This window comes from Varroa destructor, unplaced genomic scaffold (genome assembly GCF_002443255.2).
Source record: "Varroa destructor unplaced genomic scaffold, Vdes_3.0 BEIS01000001.1, whole genome shotgun sequence".
Classification (NCBI taxonomy): Eukaryota; Metazoa; Arthropoda; class Arachnida; order Mesostigmata; family Varroidae; genus Varroa; species Varroa destructor.
Genome location: NW_019211454.1, coordinates 32,244,935 through 32,268,996, shown reverse-complemented (window position 1 = coordinate 32,268,996; position 24,062 = coordinate 32,244,935). Strand labels below are relative to the sequence as shown.

Sequence of the window (24,062 nt, the reverse complement as noted above, 5' to 3'; positions counted from 1 at the left end):
TTCAATTATATATATAGATATATTATTCGTGTTTTGACTATGTTCAGTGAATGCTGCTCATTGTTGCAGATTTAAATCTGAAAAATGTTATAGACGGACTGGGGTTTCTCTATTTCGTCCTATATATATACAGTAAAATAAATTATTTCGAAAATTGTTTTTTAAGGCATTCCGAGTCATCAAGGCACGATAAGCGTGTCGATCGGGTTCATACCAATGGTAACAGTGATACGGAGAAACATCAGCCAGAGGGAGTGCTCGAGGTAGCGCGAGTTATTAGCAAAATGCTTGAGGATAATTACGCAGCGCAAGAAAGTCGCCGTTTCCATCAAAACGCCCAGATTCTGCCGCAGCAGTTCGGAGCCATGAATGAGAAAGCCGATAGTAATAATAGCACAATAGCAGTGTTCACCAGTATGGTAAATATGCTCTCAGTATCTTCCCTAGAGCTTCATAACTTCCTGGAGCAGTATTATTATAACAACAAATATAAACTTATTGCATGGCTAACTAGCTCTGAGCTTACTTGACACTCGATTTAATTGCGTTCATCATACCTTTAGCTAGTAAACCGGATTCTGTAGTTGTTTTCTACTTCGTTAATTTGATTTCCTCTGTCATACAATCAGCCGATTGTGATTCCACGTATGACGACGTCAGAACCACATCGCACCGATGCGGCAGATCACGATTATCATTCGATCGAGCTGATGCGCCTTCGAGCTCGGGTGCATAACGGCAGCGGAGGCCGACAGAGGGAACGACTGACAGTCGAGGCCGGCAAAGAAAATCCGAAGCAACGACAACAGAGGCCAATAGACCTCGATGAAGAGGCATCGAGCAGATCTGCCTCAAGAACTGAAGACCTCACAGGAACGAACCATCCTCGAACATCGAAGATTATGAACACATCTGGAATTATCAAGGAAACGGCTGCCGGAAGCAAGGACAAGTTTATTTTCGTTAGGACTGTTCCTAAAGGAAGTCTAACCACGACAACGGTGATGTCATCTCAGTCGGTCTCGAGCTCGACACCGGCATCGCTTACTTCTTCGTCATTGCCATCGACAGCTTCAACAACCGTAGCCAGTACCACGATTTCAGCAACTACAACGGAGCAGAATACAGACGATTATTACGAGGATCCAACGGAATTGATCGACGAAAGGGATGTTGTCAAAGCATCGGAGACACGCGTTCCGCCACGCCCGGAGACAAGTTCCGAGGCAGTGATTATATCACCGATTCTCGCTGAAGCAACGGTGGGTGGCGGTGACACTGGCATACCGTCGAGAAAGCCAATTGATGATCGTCCGATTATGGCACCAGTTATCCAGAATCCACCGAACGAAAACTCCATTATCCGTAAGGACCTCAAACCACTCGGTGCCAAAGACGTACAGGTCAGCTTTATCCTGCCTGCCGTAACAGAACCCGCCGTCGATACGAAGGTGAGTACCAAGCAACTTGTCAAGTGCGGCTGAACGGGATGAATTTGAGTTTTAACGTTCTGTACTGCCATTAGGTTTTAGCTCAAGCCGTTAGTGCCCGCTATAAAACGAAATGTGTCTACGCCCGGTTTCAAACCTAGACCATTTCAGATATCCTTAAATTTAATTTACAGCTACAACTAATAATGTTCCGCGGTTTGAGAGAGCAGAAAGGTTGCTGTTCATGTTTGGTGCTTAACATATATGTGCTGTTGTTTTGGTTGTCTGTTAAATTACTCTTCTATTAAATTAGCATCAGATGGCTGCGACGGCAAGCTCGACTGAATCCTTAAAGGTGGAAGATGTGGACAGTGACCTATTCCCACAGGTCAACAGTAACACGAAGCCAGCAATTGTCGAGATTGAGGACAAATACCGAAAACCATACCCTATGCAACGAGGTGCCGCTTCTGGTACTTTAGCTCCGACAACGACGTTAACCGCGTCGACTACGACGACTACAACAACGACAACAACAACAACAACAACGACGACGACTAGAAGACCAGGTACTGCTGATCACAGCAACAATAATAACTAATCGTAAAATCTGGATCCAAATCAAACGAGTTTAGTGCTTTTCAGTCAGCTTTAATAGTAGTATGTGTTCGTAGTGCACATTCAGCCGGTTCTTCCTTAATGCGAGATATGTGATCACAACAAGAAGAAGCTTGTAGTTTTACGGGTATGACAACTTTGTTAAAAATCAATATTTGTGATCTTGATGACACTATTTCATTTTATGCGCAGTTATTTTTAATAGCCGAATAGAATTTAACAACACCGCCTTCATTTTCTAACTTATAGGACAAGTTTCTCAATGTTACTATGCTAACACGCTCCAACAACTAAGTTGACATAAGCAACGCAGTTAACGACACGTACACAACTTTTTGATCTGTTACGCGATTTGTTACAGCAGCTGTTATGCCAGACGATAGACAAGATTCATCGCCGACAATGAACCCTGTCGTGGCACTGGCGGGCGCCGAAACTTCAACAGAGGATATGGAAAAGTACATACTGGCCTGTCCACCAAAAGACCAGATTCATCCGTGTACCTGTACCGAGGTAAATCGGCCATTCTATTGTCCTTCCTGCCACATATCCTACATATTTTCACATATACGTAATCTGTAATCCGTTGCCGTATTGTGGAAAGAGCAACTCATGTGTCGGGAGGGAGATGGGGGCTATTACTGTACAAGGCCGCCCTCGAAGCAGCAGGGTGCGGAAAGGACAGGAACGCTATGCCGCTAGGGAGACGGACGCATCGCCTCTCTATCTACAACGCTACCTTATACTGACCAGCTTTCAAGGCTTGCGTGTTGTGTCTGACGCCTAATCATGGTTATGGTAAGAAAGCGTAGACGCTCGACGGTGTCGGTGGAAACCGCGCTCAAAGGCACGGGTAAAATGAAAAAGCCTCAGGGTATCTGCGAAATTTCAGGGGTCAACAGAGGAGCTATAAGAAGTTTAGCTGTCTGCGCATTCGTGCGAGACGACTCGACCCACGATGCTTTGAATTCTTATGTAAAGTCGGAGCTCTACTGCAACTTGACTACAATTAGGGTATTGTCCTGGCAAAGATTGTTTAACTTTTGCCCACTTATCAAAGACAGTAGTAGACATCGGCAAAGCAAAAAAAGACCATCCGATGGCGGTAGCGGCAGCAGCAGCAACAACGTACGCAGCAATATAGCAGTGCGTTGTTGGAGCTGCCAGCTACTCTAATTGAGAATGAAACCAGGCTAGGTTGACTGGCCACTCAAAGTGAAATAAGCGTAGACGACGTCTCGATAAAGTTAAGCACGTAAAAGTGTGAGGCCGTACGCGTGGCAGGAAGAGGAAATACTTTTTAAAAAAATGAGGGGAGAGATATCAAAAGCTACTTACTGCTGCGGAATTTACTATTAATACCGCTTCCGCCAATGTCTTCCTTTTGTCTTGGACGGAGGCGGCGCGTCCGCGTTTACCCTCGTGGCCACACTAGCACCTCGACAGCTGCTCCTGCTCATGGTGTCCACTCAGACGGGAGGAGAAAGAGGGGTGGTCCAAAGCAGCGCCTCTACTGTACTCATTTCGGTATAGTGCCATCATCCCATAACGCTATCGTCGCCGAGCCGGTCGGCGCAAAAAGCCGCCGATTTCCGACGTACTTGTTGATTGCGATAGAAATACTGCTGGAGTAGTAACAATACAATAAAAAGAAGGCGACAGCAGTCACAGTAGTAGGCGTGTAGAGCTCACGTTGGCTGGCGATTGGATGGGAGACGGGGAAGAAAAACCAGCGAGCGAGTCATCGAGGCAATGAGTGAGAGTTCGGCCGAGAAACAGATAGCGCAAGGAAGACCAGACGGAAAAGACGAGCGACGAAGTGGCAGTCCGAAAGAATGGAAGACAGAGGTTAGGAGCAATGGGGTAAGATCGCGAGAGAGAGAAGTTCTTGAACGGTTGAATGTTGCTTTATGAACGATCGTATCATTACTAGCTAGCGCCGTTAGTCGTATTACTTCCGCAGCAGCCGCTATTGCTTTCATTGGCCACAGCGCTGGGCAGTGGCGGCCGATGCCGCTGACGCGGCTAGAATGTCGGCCGGGATCGCCGCGACCGCAACCGTCCGCTGCTCGGCTGCCTACTGCTCGTTCATTATAGCCAGTCACCACATACGAGATGCCGATGAATGGGTCCGTTTTTACTACCGCGGCAGGCAACTATGGTAATAACTTCTACAGGGTTTTAGGCACGCTGGCGGGTACAGCTGCAGTAAGAGAGGACATCGGAAGTCAACTGTATCTACCTAAGCCACTGGACCACTACTACGCGCCCGTCGTCGTTACACAAAAAAAAGCGGCCTCAGACGTTGCAGAGGCTGAAAGAACTTCGCTTTCGGCCTATTATTGTATATTAGATAAGACGACAAAGGTGATTATGACGGTTATGATTGGGCATTTCTTATAAATACAATCAGGTAACGGAGTAGCTGATAAGCATTTTTTTTGTCCTAGCTATCATCAAGCAATACGGTGATTATTGTATATTGTTGTGTCTAACTGCGACGTCAGATTACTTCACTAACGAAGCGAGTTTCGACATGATTATAAATCAAAATATTATCTTGAGCTTTGAGTCAACAGTGGATCCCCGATTGTGTCGAAGTATCAATAGATAACGCATAAATATTTTTGAATATTTCTCCAAGAGGGTCACTCATATCGTTACTGTTGCGGAGCTCAAACATCGTATTCCACACATTATGCTGAGGTAAACTAATCTGAATACATAGTAATATGCTGTAGGAATTCCATGGGCACTTTCTGGTTCCAGCTGATAGTGCATAATTGAATACAAATGAAATTCTCTCTTTAGATGATCGCCTTTTGCTACGATACTTTCTAAGCTATCAATAAAACAATGACATAATAATAATAATAATTGGTTTAAATAGGACTATATCTGAAGGACCAGTGCAGTAGAGCTCAGCACCAGCTGCGAAGGTGAATTATCGAAAGTGGCTGATCCGTTAGCTCTCGTAGGTAGGTAGAGGAAGATTATTGCTATTTAACTATAGTGACAGGCAAGCCATACTTCCGTCTCTAGGTTTCAAGTGGCCTGAGCCCCCCGCTCGTTCAACCTATTGGCGTGCTCGCTCCAATTAGTGTTTGTCTAAGATACGCTGAAGGTGACTTCTAAAAATACTTTATTGCAATTTTGCTTTCAAGCATAGCGCTCGACTAGAAGAGACGAATAGGGTACCTGTTCCAAGATGTCTCTCGCATACACAAGTTGCTGAATAGTACAGGGTACGGAAAAAACCCAGGGTTAAACTGGAGCATCCCACCAACGGCGTCGACTTCGGTCCTCCTATTGTTCACGGGTCTTCCATCGCGCGCAAGAAGCAATTGTGCCTTCTCGATCACAAATTCAGAGTGACTGCATCACAATTATGCGCCCTGGCCATCAGACGACGACGACTACTAGAGTATATTCAAACGAACTGGCATAGCTCTACCATTGACCGAAACAGAAAAAAACAGCGATGACGGAAAATAATTTCAGGTTAATGCACAACTTTGAGTTGCATCTTGGACACCTTTAATCTTTTTCAGTAACTGGGCCCAGTTTTGCTTGTTTAGTTTGGTTCTAAACAGTTCCGGAGTCCTGCAATGAGTGTGATCAGAAGGCCAAGTAAAATCGTAGTAAAGATGACCTTCTAAGAAAACCAGTTCTATGGGAATGTTCACATGACCTGACGAGGTCGAACCAGAACGGGTTCAAGTATCTTTTCATGTCCATCACATACGTGCCACGTGTTTTTACCAGCCCTAGCCAGACAGCGCTTTTAAGCATTTTAAATCTCTGTGCGGTATTATTGTGCGCACAAAAACTCTTTGGCGGCATCTAAGGGCCAGAGGGAGAAAGAGACGTAGCGTCTTCCTGGCCATTGGCCCTGGATACACTAAGGACCATTAGAAACACAGCTTTGTGTTAGCACAACGAACGTTTTTCTTTCGGCTGTTCTCCACTGACGCTCGGCTCCAATTTGCTTCTACTCGTGCAGGGTAGTGAGTTCCCGCACAATTACGTTTTTTTTCTTCCAAAAAGAAACCAGAGTGCATTATTGTAATTCTAGTGGAATGCAGCCAAGGTTAGGTGTTGGACCATGGACAGTAGCGAAGCGGACCGGGACAGGAGAAGCTTTTGTAGGGCAGAGAAACAGAGAGGGAACGAACGAAGTAAAACGAAAGAAAGGTTTTCGGGAAATACCGTGTGGCCTTGCTCTTTTACAATAGACTTCCACTCGGAAAAAATTGATGAGAAAAGAATCTCGAGTTACTTCCCCGGAACGTTTGTTTGACTATCAGCATTTGTCGGTGACCGGATCGGGGAAGGAAGCGTTTGGGGAGGACGAACATCTGCAGCGGCTGCGCTTGATCGAACGACCCACTCTAGCTTTTCCCTCAAAAAAAGGCCACTTTTTTTCAATGCGCTTGAAGACTGGGTTTTTTTAATTAAACGGTCATCTTTTAGGCTGATGTTGGACATGCATGCCTAGCAACATTCTTCACCGGAACCCAAACTTCCCTGTCCCTTTTTTACGCCTGTGGGACCCGACTCCTATAGTCATTGAAATTCATCATTGTCTTTAACATACAGAGATTCTTCTTCGCCTGTAGGGAAATACGGTTAGCACCACAGCCGTACGATCATTGCGGCTCTAACGTAGTGTTCTATTGCGTTCTGTTTCTGTTTTGTCTCTCGCTTGTTTTGGCCGCACAGTAACGACTTCTAGTCATAGTCAGGTTCGCAACTAATAGGAAAATTAACGGTAGACGGGATGTCTCTTCCACGTCTTATACATAATAACTGGACTAACGTTCTACTTCAATTGTTATCAGTAAAATATGGATTTAACAAAGACGGCTGTGTAAAGCTTTGAGGAATTCTGTTCCAATAATAGTCAGCAAACATTATCTCTGTTTTTTTTTTTTGTTTGTTCTATCTGTCATCAACAGCACTACGATGAGTTCGATGATTCAACCGAAACTTTGGGCATGTGTCGTAACATACACGATACGGTGACACTATTGGAGGCTCTTCGCGGATTCCGGCAACATCGGCTATCGTATCTAGTCATCGACAGGAGCGAAATGCCACCGTTCCCCAACAATATGCTGTACAAGATCCAGGTAGATTGGATGGAAGTGATCAATTCGCCCGTCCAATTCCATCGCGAATATTTGCAATGTACGATTAAATGCACGTTGAGCTAGAGGAAACGTAGCAATACTGGCTTGGTATACGGTACGGGCGGTGAAAAAGACGTTTCGACGTTTTTACCATTATCCATTTTTCGTAGATCTGGCCTTCTAGACGGGCGGCTGATCACGCTTTCACCTTGCCGCTTATCATCGCCGGATAAACAACATCCTAGTGAGTCTTTGCACACAATATCGCGGTACAAATCTATTATAGGTTAAAAGACACACAGAAGAGATCACCGTTTTACAAACCTAAAATAGAGTAAGCAAAACAGTCTGTACATAACTATATACTCTCCTGCAAACTAATAGCACATATTAAATATGGCTCAACACAATATAGTTGCCACCATATCCCGTGTATTGTCGTATTGAATCGAAAGATCGATAAAAGTCTCCAGGGTGTGCATCGAACTCCCTATGGTTTACTCACAGATTCCGCACTCGCAGAAACTAACCAGTCCTGCTACAGAAAATGGCCAGGCGTTTGCTTAGCATAATGAAAAACAATATTGAACAACCCACATTCAAATAGAACACGAACACCCATATATATATATATATATATATATAGAGCGAGGGGGAGAGATAGTGAGAACCGAGGTACTACCTGAAGTGTCAAACGTTACTCGGCACAGCAACGACAGCAAGACCGCAACGTAAATTGAACCTGACAACCTTATATCTGCCTTATCTGTCGATTATGATGACTAGGGAAGGTTTAATTTTGAGCAATCTTATTGACCGAGCGTATTTTGTTCTACATTGGCCAATACAACAGCTGTCCGTATATAAATATTAGTTAGTGTATCATCATGGTAATATTGTAATATGATGGATGTATGTATGTTCCTTGTCCGAACTTACCCGGACAACTTCTAGACACGTAACTATTCACAAAGTGCCAGCAGAGAAAAACCTCTCTGCAAAAACAATTAACGTAATAATAACTAAAGCAGCAGATGGAGATAGCATATTTGGTATATTTCGTTTAGGCGAGACTGAAATTATCAACGAGTAACTTGTGCCAGTAATAACCATATGTCTGTGTATGTCAGCGTATGGGTAGTTATGTTTTATTTATATCATAAATTAAGCGAAGATACCCAATCGCCCTGAAGCTTAGGCGAGACGGCCTCCGCTATCTGTATATAAAACAACATCGCATTTGGGTGGACAAAACTCATGAGGAAAAACGACGCTAAATTACATCGAGTGACTACCGTCGATATATTGGGAGTGGCTATGTCTGACTCCACTCAATGCACCCTGTCGTGTATCAATGTCGTCGTTATGCAATCATATTCGAATTGATGCTGCGCCTGATAGGTTCGCAGGCTAAGGGCGATGAGCAGGACGCGACAGAAGCTCCAACGACAATGTAGTGGTATAAGGCTGTACATATATATATATATATATATATATATATATATATATATATATATATATATAAAGTAAGTGTGCAAGAGAAAATTAAGCGAAGAAGAGGTATAAGAAAGTAGGTAAGCAAGGGGTAAATAAATACAGAGAGAATGAGGTTTTCGATAGCTACACAGTCGCCGACGGAAGGAGCGGCGTTACGCGATAACACAGAAGTATGTATCAGATTAAGAAGGAAATAAATGCAGACGATTAGCGAAACGACGATCACAATTGACGAGCTGCAAATAGAAAAAGCTATATAAAGCAAAAGCAAGGATTTAGGAAATAAGGAATCCAATACACAGATGATAACGGCTATCAACAAGGACAACGAGAAGCAAGCTACGAGGACATAATCAATAAAGCATAAAACTACGTTTCAAAGAATATACTGATACATGCCTACTGTTTTTGTCCGTTTTTTTGCTCATTGAGTCGTTCGCACCATTCAACCACAGCTGTCTATCTATAGGCTTAATAATGATTTATTCTGTTACTACCGCTAATAGTTCTTGTAGTGATAACCACAATTGGAGTATGAATTTTCTTCACTCAAGATACGTGCCTCATTTTTAAGTGGTTTGTTTACGAAAATGGATGAAAAAGAGTGCTTGCCACATGGCAATTGGTGTTTCTATTGGACATCTACGAAGTGCGCGTTATATTCTTTTGTATTAGTTAGCTCATAATCCAGTGGTGTGTTCAGAAATGCACCAAAAAGAAACCGCTAGATTCTCCCAATAGGTGTAGGTAGGTGAACAGCTAGGGAAAATTCGTTCGACCAGTTTGCGTTCTGATTTGTTAGCACAGGCTATAGAGGCAATCTGTGATATGGCCCATGTACCTCAATGAGGTGCATGCTATCTATAGCACAAAGAGGAATACTAGTCGTAGTATTATAGTCGTAGAAAAAGCAGGGCTAATCAATGCTACTGAGTACCCTCTCTCTGAAACTTCGCGTCATTTACAAGCGTGACTACAGTTTTGTTCATGTAGGCTGCCACGAGATTCTTTTTCCCTCCAGTTGGTCGTTTACCAAAATCTTTCTGTAAAATCGCGACGGCCACAGACCATCAACAAGGCTGTAATTCGCCATGGGCGACGCGACGGAGATTATATAAGACAGCCGATTATAAACTGATTATAGGTCGCAATGCTGGCATAATTTGACCCAGCTTCCTTGGAAAACAATCAATTGCGGAGTCCTGTGTTTCAGGAGGTATGCGTGTGGGCCTCGAGTACAAAAGATGCGACCTTGGCCGTCCAAAATGACTGTTTAGACTCAACAAGTAAAGAACTGCTTCCTTTGTATAGTAGAAGTCGCCACCCTTCAAAGACACTGCATGTAAACAGATTGCGTTTCCAGAGATTTTTCCACACGTAACCATTTGTTCTTTTACTTCGACCGCCCAGGGGCTGGCCGTAGCCTTTGCTTTGCTTCGGTACCTCTTGAATATAGTTGACCCAGAAAATATTGGCAATTTTGTCATGTACGTGGCTGACAGTTGTGACAGGGTATGAACAGTAATTATGCGACTCGTTCCATATATAACGAGCATTAATAAACGCAATCTTCTGAGCCAAAAAACGCGAGGGCAACTTACCACAGTTTAATTTAAACTTTTCCTTGCTGTAAGAGGCTGTGCGAACCCTAATCGAAAAAAGAATCCTATTCAGTTTAGATCGGACGACGAAGCAGACAAAATTAAAATTAAATTTCATATAATAAAACTATTAATGTAAATTTCATTACGATGTATCGAAGACCTGAGAAAACATTCCTGCAATTTGGTCGCTCGCCTCAAGCTAGACGTAAGCAGACTGAGATCTAATATATAAATGGCCAAGAAAAAAAGATGCACCAGCCACCTTCCATAGTAATACTACATTCTATAACAAATTGATTCATAATCATCCTACTTTGCTGCCAGGTGATGGGTTTCGAGATGGCATAATTAACCCCAAAAAAAGAAAGCATGGGCTGTTTTAAAAGAAAAATATTAGAAAATTATAACAGCTAACTTAATTCGAATCCCTGATTATAGTCTGAATCGAACAGTTAATTACTGCTGTCCCTTGGATGGTATTATTTGAAACTGGGGTTCCTTCGTTATCCGACAAACCTACATCCACCTCGTCAATATTCTTATATATAAGTAAGATTATCATACAATTTTCTCTGATATAGATTTATAGCCTGTTTACGCGGATACGCGTTGCAAACACACGGTGTCTTTCAGGATAAAAAAAAAAACCCGCCCGCAAGAATCAAAGTTTGGATGGAAAGTTTGGAAGTACTCGTATGTGAAAAAGATAAGTGGACGCCGCAGCGGAAAGCTTAAGCCATAGCGACGCCTGTTACCTAATTCATTCAGCCTGACTTCCGCGATCTGTAATCCTATTAGGTTTGTCCTTCACGTCAACGATAAACGATACAGTTATAAATGATAAATCATAACACTAATTGGAATAGGAAGACAAGTTTAATTTTGTGAACTACTTTGGGAATAGATGATTAAGATTTCGCACGGTCTCAACAAACGACTGCCCAATAATGGATTTCTATTTGGCTAGTGATAGCAAATTTCACCAGAAATATATATATGAGCGATTTTTAAATTTAGCTCAATCTGCATAAAACCTAATTAGCTCAGGAAGCACTCTACGCTTGTTAACCTAACTAGCGGGGACCTAACTTACAGCCAGTTCGCGCCAGTCTAGCCGGACCTAGAACTATACGTCGGTGATGCGGCTAAAGAACAGATGTGCCGAGCGTTTCACCGTATCAGGAGTGCTCCGTCGACAACACGACGACTCTATATTTGAAACACTGTATAGCGTCATTGTAAACACTGGCATACAATAAAAAAAGTATTTTTTAGCTAATAGATGGTATTAAGTGAGGAGTAGCAGTAATTTAGTCAATGGTATCCTAATTCCTTCTTCTGAATGTCCTATATGAAATTGTCTTTAGGCGTAATGTATTTAGCGGTTATCGTTAGATGTTTCCTATGTCAACAAGTGCGCCGTCTGGCGCACAGACAATCCTGTTAACAGCAGTTCCTTATCTTGGGAAATGACGGCATCATCGTACTAGTGAAGTTGATTAAAATACGCCATTTATGACGGTATTACGACGTCGGTGAATACATATCGTTTTCTGATGCTAGGATTTTTTTGTTCACCTCCATATGTCATCCCTGTTTTACCTTTAGCTAAACTTGAAGGCATTCGAGCTGCGTCAGGTGCTCGCTAGTCGCTCACTTCTGAAAACTAGAAAAAAACAATTAAAACTATAATTATAGTAAAGGAGTAAGTCGAAATCGGAAACTATTCATGTAGCATGTTATAGGAAAAACTCCTATTTGGACGCCATAGTTGTGGAACAAGCAAGATTAGCCAAGTAAGTTGACGTTGAAATTCCATACATTAGCTCCATTGCCGTAACCAGTGAATCTCAAAAACCGTATAAATGTAAACTTTATTTAACTAGATCATCAAGTAATCACTCACTTATAGATTTGATGACCCGGCCTGCAATTTACCATAGGACGCATGGCACGAATGGTCTTTTAGGAAAAAATCTGCATATTATACGATTTCATTTAAAAGCATTTCTACCAGAGCTAGTCTAAGATAGTTCCTAAGTATCAAGCTAAATTTTTTTTTATTACGACTGCGACGAGGGAACTTCCTATGTAGCTGGTTGCCTTTGTGAAGGCTACGGCAAGGCTGCTGAGGGTTGTGGCTGAGCTATCCAGCAATTCATTAGCATGATGCAACTGTACATTTTTGACGAAGACTCAACCAAACAGAATGTATGATGGAAATCGAGTACGTGTCACTGAAGACTAGCAGTTCAGGCGAACTCCTCCTGCTGGTCTTGTAACATATCACTGCTAATGTCAATTAAAACCCAATATGACTAGAAGTGGTACTCATTTCGTGGTTCAAAAGAATGCCGTCCTCGATTTTAGGAGTCGGACAAATCACAATAAGAACTCGGGTTGATAACTTATTTACTGAAGAAGAGTTGTTCTGTAATTTTCAGAGAACAGAACAGTAAGGTCGTTTTATATCTGTCCTTATTAGAGAATGAGATAGTCAATAATCTGTCATCGACAACAGCTTGAATTTGTCTAAGGACTGGGTGTATTCCCAAAATCTTAGTACGCTTTTACCCAGAAACCTGAAAAACAATTGTTTGGACGCATCGTTTTCATCAGGCCCCCGTGTTAATCGTCCGCTTCAATGATAAACTTACTAGATCTAAGGCCATGTCACTGTTTACTACATGTTGGATTGTTAATTGCACCTCTTTGGTGACTTCCAGAGGTCAAGGTCGAAGAAAGGTACGGACAGTAAATCTGCAGAAGTGTCTGGAGATTGTGTACCTCGAACCATTCGCATGCTGTTTTATCCAGGAAGACGATATTGCTGCGCTCGCGTCAACATTGACCAGGTAGGGAAGGCCTACCATGTCAAATACCGGCACTAAAGTTTTTATTAATTGTTGTTTCATAAATAGCAAATTATTTGATAACTCTGTGATAGTTTTCTCTCGGAAAAAATCGCATTTTATATACATATAAGTAAAGCGCCAGATCTTCACCTGTTCATCCTAAACCTTACCTAAGCCTTACCGACGAAGGATTATAGAACATGAGCTAACATAGTTTTTCGAAGCTGGCTGCAGAATTTTCTGAGAAAAAAACAGTTAACTTATCTTAAGCCATTTATAACATTGGAACAATATTCCTTCTTGTGAACGGTACCACGGCTTGGTACGAAATCGTCCATGTAATAAATAATACGATGCTACTTCGTTTGGGATCAATGTGGTACCTATCTTCTTGGTAATACGGCCATAGTGAGAACACTAGCTCGAGATCTGAGCCCTTCGCTGTAATTTTTGCATCTTCCGAGATTCCTAGGGCGTGTGAAAAGCAACAAGAAAAATATGTACTGCTCTAAACAAGAAACGAAAAATCCCGTCAGACTCCCTATGTACGGTGGAAATACCCCTCCTTTCCTTCGTTGTATTTATTAAAAATCCAAAGATGTTACAGCGAAGATTCCATCTGAGATTTACCATTATACATCATTCATATAGGTTTACTGGTTGAGCTTAGTGCCGGCATGGAATCCGTAATCCTTACGTTAATCGCGGTTGCATTAATTTTGATAACTATTTGCAAAAACATGTAGGATGCCCACTTGGCCTACTTTTCGGTAGAGCGGGTTCTGCGTGTCAATGCTAGCAATATGCATATATTTCTAAGTCGATAACTTCTAATAGAGAGATATCTACAGATCAAAAGGATGATAATAGGAGTTTATTATTGCCGAACGAATAAAAATTATCTTTGCAGGATAGAGATATGACACACTGTTTGGCTGTCGGTGTCCTGAGTCCCGGAAAAATTGACTGGGTCCATTGCAAAGAGATTCTCAACTCTTTGTACTTCACAGGCATATTGTGCACTTCGTTAAGAGGCTGTTATTAGCGTTTACAGACCCGTTTCCGTACCAGCACGTTCCTATGTTCCAAGCCTAAAGCAGTGCATCACTGGGCCGTTTATCATTTTTTGTGTCGACGACACGAAGCTTGGCACAGTAAGTCTTTTATGTAACCGTCTGATTCACAACGATACTTGTATCGATTAATTCTATTTTCGGAAACGAGCCAGCCAGACTGAAAGTTTTATTTTTCAGAGAACTGAAGTATTTGGGCATATCGACTGCAAAAAGGAGGTTTTCGTCAATAGGGTAACATGTTTATATTCACTAGTTCCTCTCTCTGTACTAACAGTTACCACGAGGCTACTTTGAAATAAGAGATTTCAGCATCTCCAGTATCCTCGAAGTTGGCTTTTCGGCACGCTGATTACTTTATCCGTTGTGCTGGTGAAAGGCGTTTCGATATTGTGAAATAGATAAGGTATTTGCCCTGATCCTTACCGTGTTTAGTTAGGAAATGTTTCCTCTCGAAACACCGCAGCCGAACACTTCCCCTTCATGCAGGCCAGTATTTCCCGTTCGATGACATGACAAACTTTCTCCTTGAAGGAACCGGAGACTGGCTCTGTTGATGCCTGTACGAGATGAATAATTTTAGCTACAGTTTATATGAGGAAAGTTATTGTCATTGTACGACTGTTTTTTTAAAGTTCAATCTAGACTACCTAAGATACAGTTATTGTTATCGTGAATGGGTGACTATCGATAAACAGGTGCTTCTTGTTCATTATTGCATTTCTTGCCCTGCCTTCAGTTTAAAGTGCGTCATAAATTCTAGCTCCTTAATCTCCTTAACCACTACTATGCATAACTACTCTTGTTAACAATGCGTAAAAGCTATTCAATATAGTCGGTCACTAAATATCTCTGGACACGATATTTACAGCCGATCTGTATTGCTAGTGTTTGCTTTCAGAAGGATTTAGTACTTTGCAGGGTTTACAGGACATCGTGTTGGGCCTGACTGAAATAATATGTTCTACATATATCGTATGCAGACCAAATGATAAACATAAATATAGCTGTAAGATTAAAGCGCAAATGCCCCGAAAGCATGCGCAATTTATTTTGCTCGCTATCTACTTTCACAACTGCCAATAGACATTCTTACAGAAAGTCACCTAATTTATCTGTGATGCCTAATGTTTATCTGATAGAAAATATAGAAGAAAACTCTTTATAGGAACGATGGCACGAAAAAGCTGGCCACGTAGTCTCTTATATGTCGCGTCTATCGATTTCAAGAATCACCAATGACGGAGAGACTGGACTACTGCTTTTCTTCTAGACAGCTGGCCTGGTTCGGGAAGACGACTCAGATCTGCTCTTATTTTCCATCTTGCTGGATTACATCGGGGTCAAACGTGGCAGTGATGATAAAGCTAGGTAAAACATAATTGATGAAGTTTAGGGAAAAATGCAGAAGAGCTATCAATGACACGCCGTACTTCGCTGCGTCACGTTTCGTTTATGGTAGCGATTCTTGCACGTGTTCTTGTTAATCTGCGTTAACAGCGCAAATTTCAGCGCACACACTTTTAAGAAATGCAAAAAGGGTCGTAGCTCCGATTGTAACGTACTGGATACGCGTTTTTCCGGGCAATCTCACAGCGATGAAACTCCAACAAGTAAATGGCGCCAAAACTTCTTTTCTACACATGGCGGCCCGTAATCATTTTCCGCATCTTCGAGTCAATTCTTCACTGCTCTTCGAGGACTTACGCTTGAAGGTTTCAACGACAAAGGTCTTAAGGACTAACTATAAATATGTAGAGATTAATGACGATTTCTTCGAATCCAATGCACCAAAGCTAACTGGCTAAGCCGCCAAATCGTGATTTGCTATACTGCCTATGAATTTTACCGTAGACTCTATCGGAAGTAGAATTTCCTCAGACCTAATGATAGATTTAAACGCCGTAGATATAAAAAAATTGTGACAGATATCATAAAACTATCGATAAATATGAATTAACATAAAAATAATAGTGTTGCCCGTTGCCCTCTAGTACTATATCTACGATATCTTGTAGATAACTCAAATTAAAATTTTATCAACTTAAGTATACGAAATGTTTTAGTAGTCCTACATTCTATACAACTTTATACAATGTGTAAGTACATAAAAAAATTTGATTTGAATTTACATGTTTATGTGTTTTAAGCGGTTTTGGCCATTACTTGGAAAAATGGCGCAAGGTGGTCTAAATGTCAGAAATAATTAAGGCAATAATAAGAAATCCGGTTGACATAGATTTTCATTATTATACGAGTAGCACAAAATATTAAAAAAAGAAAAAAAAAAAGGAATAAAAGACAACCTTGCTTTGCTTACTAGAACAAATCGGATTGAATCATGTAAATACAAACAGTATTAACCTTATCAAAAGCCGAAAGACACCCCGGACTTATTGATGGTACATCTAAAAAAATGTTAAGAAATATTCGTAATTCTCTCGATGTTTGAATCTTGGCGCGTGGTGTCCTTGGACGTGAAATTTAGCCGCATATGGTGAATTTTCTGGTAAGAGTATACAGCAGTTTTATCATTTTCGGTCCAAAAACTGCCTATGCAAAATAGATGGCTTTTCTTTTTATGAACGACACTTACCCAGTGACCCGAGCGCTTCTGAAAATAGCCAACCGAGTGCACCCTACATAGAGGAAATTATTATATATATATACCTATCTGTTTCGCTGGCTCATTTGTAACAATTTCAGGTAGCTCACTCCATACGTTCATTCCCAGTTGGATGAAACAAACAGCGCTAACAAACGCTGCTTTGTTGTAGTAAGTGAGATTAGGTTTGATAAGCTTGCGTCGTATACACTATACTGAGCGTCTTATCAATTACTGTCGTATTATCATATTATTCATTTTGTAGATTAAGGTAGAAAAACATCGTATGCGACATAAACGCTTAGCACAATTCGCCCGTAGCGTCTTCGCGCGTATATAATCACTCGTACTGAACTAAACGGATAGTTTCATGAATGCGTCAGCTGGCGCTTATTGCACAACTTCAGATCAGAAGATCGGTTTCTCCATTGCTCCCTTATTCCTGCTTATTTCTTTTACCTTTTGACCTCATTCTGGCAAGTTCCCATTACCCCTCTCCCTTCACGTTTCTTTTTTTCTATTTTTTGTTCTCGCTGCCCCTCGTCCTTCCTAACCGTAAGCATTAACACGAATTCAGGTATTAAACGTATTTGTCTTCGAATCGTAAATGGACGGAACGGGCTGAGCTAAGTGTCAGCTGTAACACGTAGGGACACCAGCAACAACAGACGAATTGGGGCTGCTTTCGGTGGTAGCTGGGGTAACAACGACTGTAGCTGGCAAATTAGGTCTGCATTTTTCGGTCGGCTTCAACCGGTAGCCGCGAGTTCCGTAGCCGTGAGTTCCGTACCCGCTCACTGCCGAATTAGAAACCTGAAGATGCGAGTGAACGCAAGCGTCACTGTCGTCGTTAAGCCTACCGAGGATCTCTGGTCTACGTTGAGTAAAGAGAGGGGCTAGAGACGGGGGAAGAGGCTATCGTTTCTCCTATCGGTGGGTAGGTGGTCGCGGGAGCGAAACTGGATATTCAGCGAATATTTGCCTCTCATGCCAGGGTCGCGGCACCGGTCGTTTCTCCAGCCTTGGAATAGTTGTGACGGTGCCTAGGAAAAGAACAACGCCAGCAGTTGCTAGGAGTAGTACAGGACAAAATCAAATGAGGCAATGTGAAGGGAAAGACGCGAATTACGCGGTAGAGACTGTTGGCAGCAGCAGTGGCCGACTACTGCCGGTTTTACTGTCATTCCTACCAGCCAGAATGGCTGTGGTGGTACTAGGAGCAGCGGCAGCCCCTGCGGCCTCGCGCGGGTTTAGCAGAACAGCAGAACGAGCTTGCCACTGTGACCCGCCCCCCACCACAGCCCTGCTGTTAGTTTATCTCAGGTAGAAATTCAGAGTAATTGATTGGGGATTCGTTTATCGATAGAAAGGGAACTCCATATAGCGAGGTGATGCGAAGATAGAGCCTAAAAGGGATCGGGAAACGAAGGAGGGTCGATTTAGGGACCCGTTCAGTTTCGAGTTGTTTTCCGCTGGACAAACGCCACGCACTGCCAGGTGTTTCCGAGATCGAAAAACGCACAAGGGGTAAGCTTGACCAACCATCATCATTATTACCAGGCAAACAGCTGCCTTGGACAAACTGCCAAGACTTCGAAAATCAACAATAGAACATCGCACTGCTACTGTAAATAGTTAATCATGCAAACTGTGTGGAGTCTATCACTAGCACTACCAGCTGGGTCCACCAATGTCACAGACCTTTCTTTCACTATTTTTGTAGCATATAGACGAAACAGATAAAATCAAATTTTTCTGTTCGCTATTGATCCTACAGTTTTCTCTCTGTTTCATCGCTCCAGCCAAACTGACTACCTAAGCGGCCGTATCCGTGTCAGTCAGTCTGTCTACAGCCTTTTTACAGTTCTCTATACCAGCCATGTCAATTCTGTATGTATATTTGTTTTTGCGTGTGGGCGTGCGTGTGTATGTCTCTCTCACTTAATGCTTACAAGCGACCAACGCCTATATGCCATCTGTGACGTGATACGTTCACAATCGTTTTGTATCTGTTGCCATATAATGCTTCCAGAGCTTATTTTGTTATACTACCTATCTAGTAGCTAAGCGGTAGCAGCACTGTAGGCTAGTATGTCCTAACGCCGCGGTACCAAACCGCTGAGGGTCTATTTTTCTGCGGTGTTCGCTTCTTTATCTCCCCTCGATGCCCATTCAATGGCAGTGATAAATAAATGTTTAGCCAATAGATAGCGGTCAGATTGAAAGAAACAGACAGCAGAAGAGTTGAGCGGGGCGGGACGGGACGGGACGGGAAAAAATAGGAAGAGCGGTAATGCAATCAACAATGCATCGTATTGCCAAAATTCTGGCTCAGTCCTTGCTGCGAATGCTGTTTGCGGCTAAGGCGCTAATTTCAATCACGCCAAACCTTAACAGCTACCTCGCCAGCGACGAAAATGACAATAACAGCAATGATTGCTACTTCAAATACCGAGCCATGCCCATACTAACATAGACGTGCAGCATCTTTCTTCCTTTTATCTCGATCTTCTTGTCGGATCAATCTGCCGATCAGCCCCTAGCTATTATGACGTTTTGCATGGTTTACGTTTTTGACACACTCGCACACGTATGCATATACATTCACCCGCAATTGAATATCGAATGAAGTCATCGGAAAGAGCCCTGTTTTGAGGAAAGGCCTGTGCCAGTGACCTCGTTCTTCTACCAACTCCTGTCTCTTAGAGTAGTTCATACATTTGCATTGCACAAAGACACCCACAGACTTATTCCCTCTATTTGTATAGCATTCACACACTTCGTGGCACTACGGAGCGCGAAGCTAATGAAGGTTTATAGCAGTTCCTGCTGCATGTCTACTAAATGCTCACTCATTAAGGTCGTTGATTCTGATGAATTTAGTTGGTTAGTCATACTAACACAAGCAAGATTCTCTGATTATGACGCATGCTAGTTTTGCTACCATGTTGCCTTTCATCACAGTGTTTTACGCCCACATTTTACCCATCGCTTTTGTGTCGAGGCCAATATCTGCGGGATGGCGGAGCACCTTTTGTGGACGAAAGGACCAGCCACGCGCATAGGTAGGCAATGGGCAAAAAAAAACGAAACTGGCCATTCGCGACAAGGCCACAGTGAAGGTGACCTAGCAGCAACAACACCTCAATGATATAATTGGTCTACATTATTTTATCGCACAGGTATGCATATCGTATACTCTTCTGTGGCGGCAGGACAGGCCATATCAGCACATGTGTGACAACAAAGTAACACATACACGTTAGTATATCACCCTGCACACCCACAAGTGTGCCAACTAAGCGCACTCGAGTAGCCGGCTACAGCTGCCGGCATTTAGCAGATTCTAGCATTTCTAACGTTCCTTAGCATTATAAAGTTTTTCTTCTTCTTCCTCTTTTGCTTTCTTGACAAGCTCTGCCCAAGCGAGGTTGGCCGGTTAAGGCGGAACATGTCTTGTGGATTAAAGGGTTGTCGTAGTAACAACGACGATGACAAATACTTTTGTAATAGCAACGATGAGAAGTGATAATCCTACCAACGGACGATATGGGGCACGCGCCGGCGTCAACCATACATCATGGCCACGGCCATCGACCGAACACCGCAAAAAAGCCCAGTTCATCTTTTCCTCTGGAAACTACATCCTTTCCACGCAACTTCGCTCTTCTTGTAGCGCTACAGCTCTTGCAAGTATCTTTGTAAGCCGCTCAGGTTATGTCAGTCATCATACGCTGTTCGCAATCCATATGAATGCAAGCCCACACTATCATATGATTACCTGTAATGGACGTCTTAGTCGATTGAAATAGTGAAAGTAACTATAGCAGCTCCGATAGCACTCATAATATTAATAGTAGGTGGTTGTCATCAGTCGTATAACGTTCGAACCAACAGCGTGAATCTGTTCTACGTAAGAAGCTATGTAGCCGGCGAAAAGTCAATATAAAGAGGAATTTTTATTGCCGGTTTTTCTTGAAGTGGCGAGCCGCGATAGCAACGCTTGTCGTAAGGGGGGCTAATTGACCGCGTCTTCAAGATGTGATATTGTATTTGCCTTGGCAGTATTGGAAAAACTGATAACGGTTGCTTCATAGGATTAGTAATGGAGCTACGAAACAGCCTATCGCGTGCGCTCGGTCCCGTTGTGGTCCTTGTCAACGTCCTAGACACATGAGGGGGTTATAAAGCGTTTCACTTCCGGTGATTAGTGCATAAAACGATTTCCCTCGCCCAATTAGCCCATTCTAAAGTGCGATTGAGTTACGTTACAAACATAACGTCGAGCTACGTCAAAAATTGTAGCGGTACGTGACGCTGGACGTTAGTGCGGATTGAGTCAAGCTGCGTAGTCTAGCAATAGGTTAATGCGATAATCCATACGGCTTTTAAAGCTCGATCCGATTGGAGTTGCAGTCAATAGCCATTCAGTGGGCTACGGTTTTTATAGTAACAATACTCGCAGGCGCAGTATTGCATGACGTAAACATCTTATCAGAATTCAAAAATCAGACTTATCAAAATGTTAAAGTTCAGCGTGCCTGATAGTATTCCGGATCGTTTCACACCATGGGACTATGTGGCATTCGGCGTAATGCTGTTGTATTCTGGTGCGCTCGGGGTGTACTGTGCATTTAGCGGAGGACCGAAGAACACGATTCGTCAACTCTTGATCGGCTCTGGAACTCTGCCTGTTCTGCCGGTATCGACGTCGCTCATGGCATCGTTCATATCGGCTGCCTACATTCTCGGAAATGCCGCCGAAGTCTATGAGTATGGCACGATGGTGTTTATGACCTTCCTTAGCTACTGTGCCATGATCCCAACGGCTATGCTTTTCTACTTGCCCGTGTTCTACAAGCTCGGTAAGAAATCAAGGGAAGCGGTGATTATGACGACGCCGCTAATGTTGCTGATGATGAAGAAAAGTGCATGAAGATATTTCACCTCATATCGAACACGCGTCAAACTGAAGTGGGAAAGGGGAGAGCAAACCCGAACACCAGAAAGAAAACGATCGAAGGTCACTAACGTACAAGCACACTGAACACAACAACATTGACACCTTCGATGTACGAACGCTTGTAGCTCGTTTAAAGCAGAGCGCATACCTTCCAGCGGCTTTTGTCTCTTCTCTCTCTTCTTTCGCTCCCTTTTGGTGTGCATCTATACTGTATAACATACTTTATCCACAGGTGGAATAGAGAAGGTTTTTGCTGGCAATGCTATCGTATTTCCATTAGGCTTTACCATCACTGCATCTTGCCACCAACCTAATGGGCACGATCATTTTCTCACTACCGCGGCTAATGAGATGTCAGCACTGCATATGCCATAGGTTAACTAAACAGGCCATTAATCTGTTAGATTCTCCATTTTGCCATCTCTCTTGTTCTCTGTCCGTAATTGGTTGAATTTCCTAGTAATTACCCACTGTACGATTTCAATGCATTGACCTCGCAGGAGTAACAACAGCCTTTGAATACATAGAACTGAGGTTTGGTCGAGTCACGCGCGTTTGTGCTGTCGTTGTCTATGTCATTCAAATGCTCATCTACGTCTCTATTTCACTATACGCGCCGGCTCTGGCTATGTCACAGGGTGAGTACTTCTCTTGGCCTCTATTTCTCCTATATGTACATATAGAAGACGACTATATATATATGACACACAGCGCATAAGTACTCTGTATTCGTATCCACGACGAAAAAATTGTCATTTATATGGAGCACGTACGATCGATACTAAATGGTTTTATCTTAGAGCTTATACCAGTGGATTATGATCATAACATTGTATGTCAACAAACCTGAAGCTGAATGCACTATTTTTTTTTCTACTGTCCTTAATAAATGTCAAGTAACAGTTTGTGTTTTTCGTGATTCACGTAATGAAAGCCGGTACGGTTTACGCAAGTTGCTTTAAACCTCCGTTGTGTGAATGAAACGGAGCGGTACAAACGTGAATAAGCTGTAATAATGCAATGAATGCGAGTAAACAGCGCACTAGCAGTAGTTAGTCGACGGCACAATCTAGAGCGATCATTATCAAATACCGCCTAGAGAAATGGAAAAGCTATCTACGATACATAGAAAAGGCACCCGTACGGAATTACATATCCATGTAGAGCTACGTACAGCTTAACTACCATCTTTCTTCTCTAGAGGTAGAAGAACATATTGCTTTCACCTTCCTTCGACAGGCCACAGCTAGAACTATATTCTAGCCCATGCGTCCTAGATTAAGTCACATCGCCTCTTTACTATCTACTGGAGTTTTCGATGCTTGATAATGGATAATGTTCGTCTCGGCTTTGATTAATGGCCATAATTCATGTCGACTCCGGTGCCACCCGAACTTACGTTCATGGCGGCGGTGGTGATCGCTGAGTTAATTGTCTGTTAGGCACTCGTTTTGTTGTTCCAAGGTCCAGGTTGGCACCGGCCACAGCAGCGCTACCAGCTCATTAACAGGTCGAAGGCTTGGCGGTTCCTTTGTTTCCCTTCTGAAAAACTCTTAGCCTGTCAATCTTTTGGAGCGGACCAGTTTGCCCCACTCCGACCGATTTCGCCCGTTACATCATCCATCTCATTGCTAGAACTCATAAAACCCGCATAAACATGCGTAATCTGGCCGATAACCATGTTAATAAAATGGTATCATTTCATGTACATTGCGTATATGTACCCATAATGGGCCTGCAACTTCTATCGTACCCTTGTGTGATGCTGTAAACGCCATTGTGTGACGACCATTTGATTAAGAGTAAAGTCACTTTAATGGCCGCCTGGCTGGGCCAATCGTGTTACGGTGTGTAACGGGACCGTCAATCATAGCTTTACCCTTCAACGGATTTCGGTTGAAGGATTATTACGATCTAACAGGTTTAGAGTGGTGACCTTGTGCACAACAAGAGCACTTGATAAAGGGTCGGCATATGCTTTGGTCTACTTCCACTTGACCTATCAGAGTAGTTTGTTCTTGTTCTAAATGTGCTAACATTATTCCAAACAATGCCCATTTCCATACTTCCACTTGCCTATTGTCACTCCAAACTGCAAATAATTACTGCTGGGTACGCTTTACTCATCTAAAAGCAAGCTTGTGTTTATACTGGAAAGGCAAAGAATATCACACTGGAAAACTCGTAGGATTTCTAAGCCACGACATATTTGTAGGAAACGCGCTTGCTTATGTCAATCTATAAATACTGATAAATCGGCATTAGCTTAAAAAGCTAGTTTACGA

General features: G+C 42.7%; 2 protein-coding genes and 1 long non-coding RNA gene across 21 annotated transcripts in view; 2 read left to right on the top strand and 1 right to left on the bottom strand.

The window, feature by feature from the left end:
* Nucleotides 1–9,069, top strand: part of LOC111249322 (uncharacterized) — a 149,260-nt gene extending 140,191 nt beyond the window's left edge. For 11 of the 12 annotated variants that reach the window (XM_086977629.1, XM_086977619.1, XM_022803050.2 and 8 more), the window contains 5 exons: nucleotides 167–419; nucleotides 630–1,451; nucleotides 1,744–1,999; nucleotides 2,410–2,561; nucleotides 7,007–9,069. In XM_086977629.1, the coding sequence (XP_086833755.1) occupies nucleotides 167–419; nucleotides 630–1,451; nucleotides 1,744–1,999; nucleotides 2,410–2,561; nucleotides 7,007–7,264 (1,741 nt within the window). In that variant the 3' untranslated portion in view covers nucleotides 7,265–9,069. The remainder of the gene's footprint in view (nucleotides 1–166; nucleotides 420–629; nucleotides 1,452–1,743; nucleotides 2,000–2,409; nucleotides 2,562–7,006) is intronic. The other variant, XM_022803080.2, reaches the window with a different exon arrangement.
* On the bottom strand, nucleotides 8,651–23,326 carry LOC147758530 (uncharacterized). 5 transcript variants are annotated; one of them, XR_015319352.1, is made up of 3 exons: nucleotides 23,177–23,326; nucleotides 14,636–14,769; nucleotides 8,651–11,947 (listed from the first exon to the last, which is right to left on the bottom strand). It is a non-coding gene; the product is annotated as an uncharacterized LOC147758530 (long non-coding RNA). The 5 variants fall into 5 exon arrangements; XR_015319351.1 differs by lacking the exon at nucleotides 23,177–23,326 and adding an exon at nucleotides 22,624–23,103; XR_015319359.1 differs by lacking the exon at nucleotides 23,177–23,326 and adding an exon at nucleotides 22,952–23,098.
* The window catches only part of LOC111255402 (sodium-coupled monocarboxylate transporter 1-like), a 45,697-nt gene continuing 42,741 nt past the window's right edge, over nucleotides 21,107–24,062 (top strand). Inside the window, exons 1-2 of one of the 4 annotated variants that reach the window (XM_022817342.2) lie at nucleotides 21,107–21,679; nucleotides 22,278–22,415. In XM_022817342.2, coding sequence (XP_022673077.1) covers nucleotides 21,337–21,679; nucleotides 22,278–22,415 — 481 coding nt within the window. In that variant the 5' untranslated portion in view covers nucleotides 21,107–21,336. The remainder of the gene's footprint in view (nucleotides 21,680–22,277; nucleotides 22,416–24,062) is intronic. The other 3 variants (XM_086977663.1, XM_022817340.2, XM_022817338.2) reach the window with 3 other exon arrangements.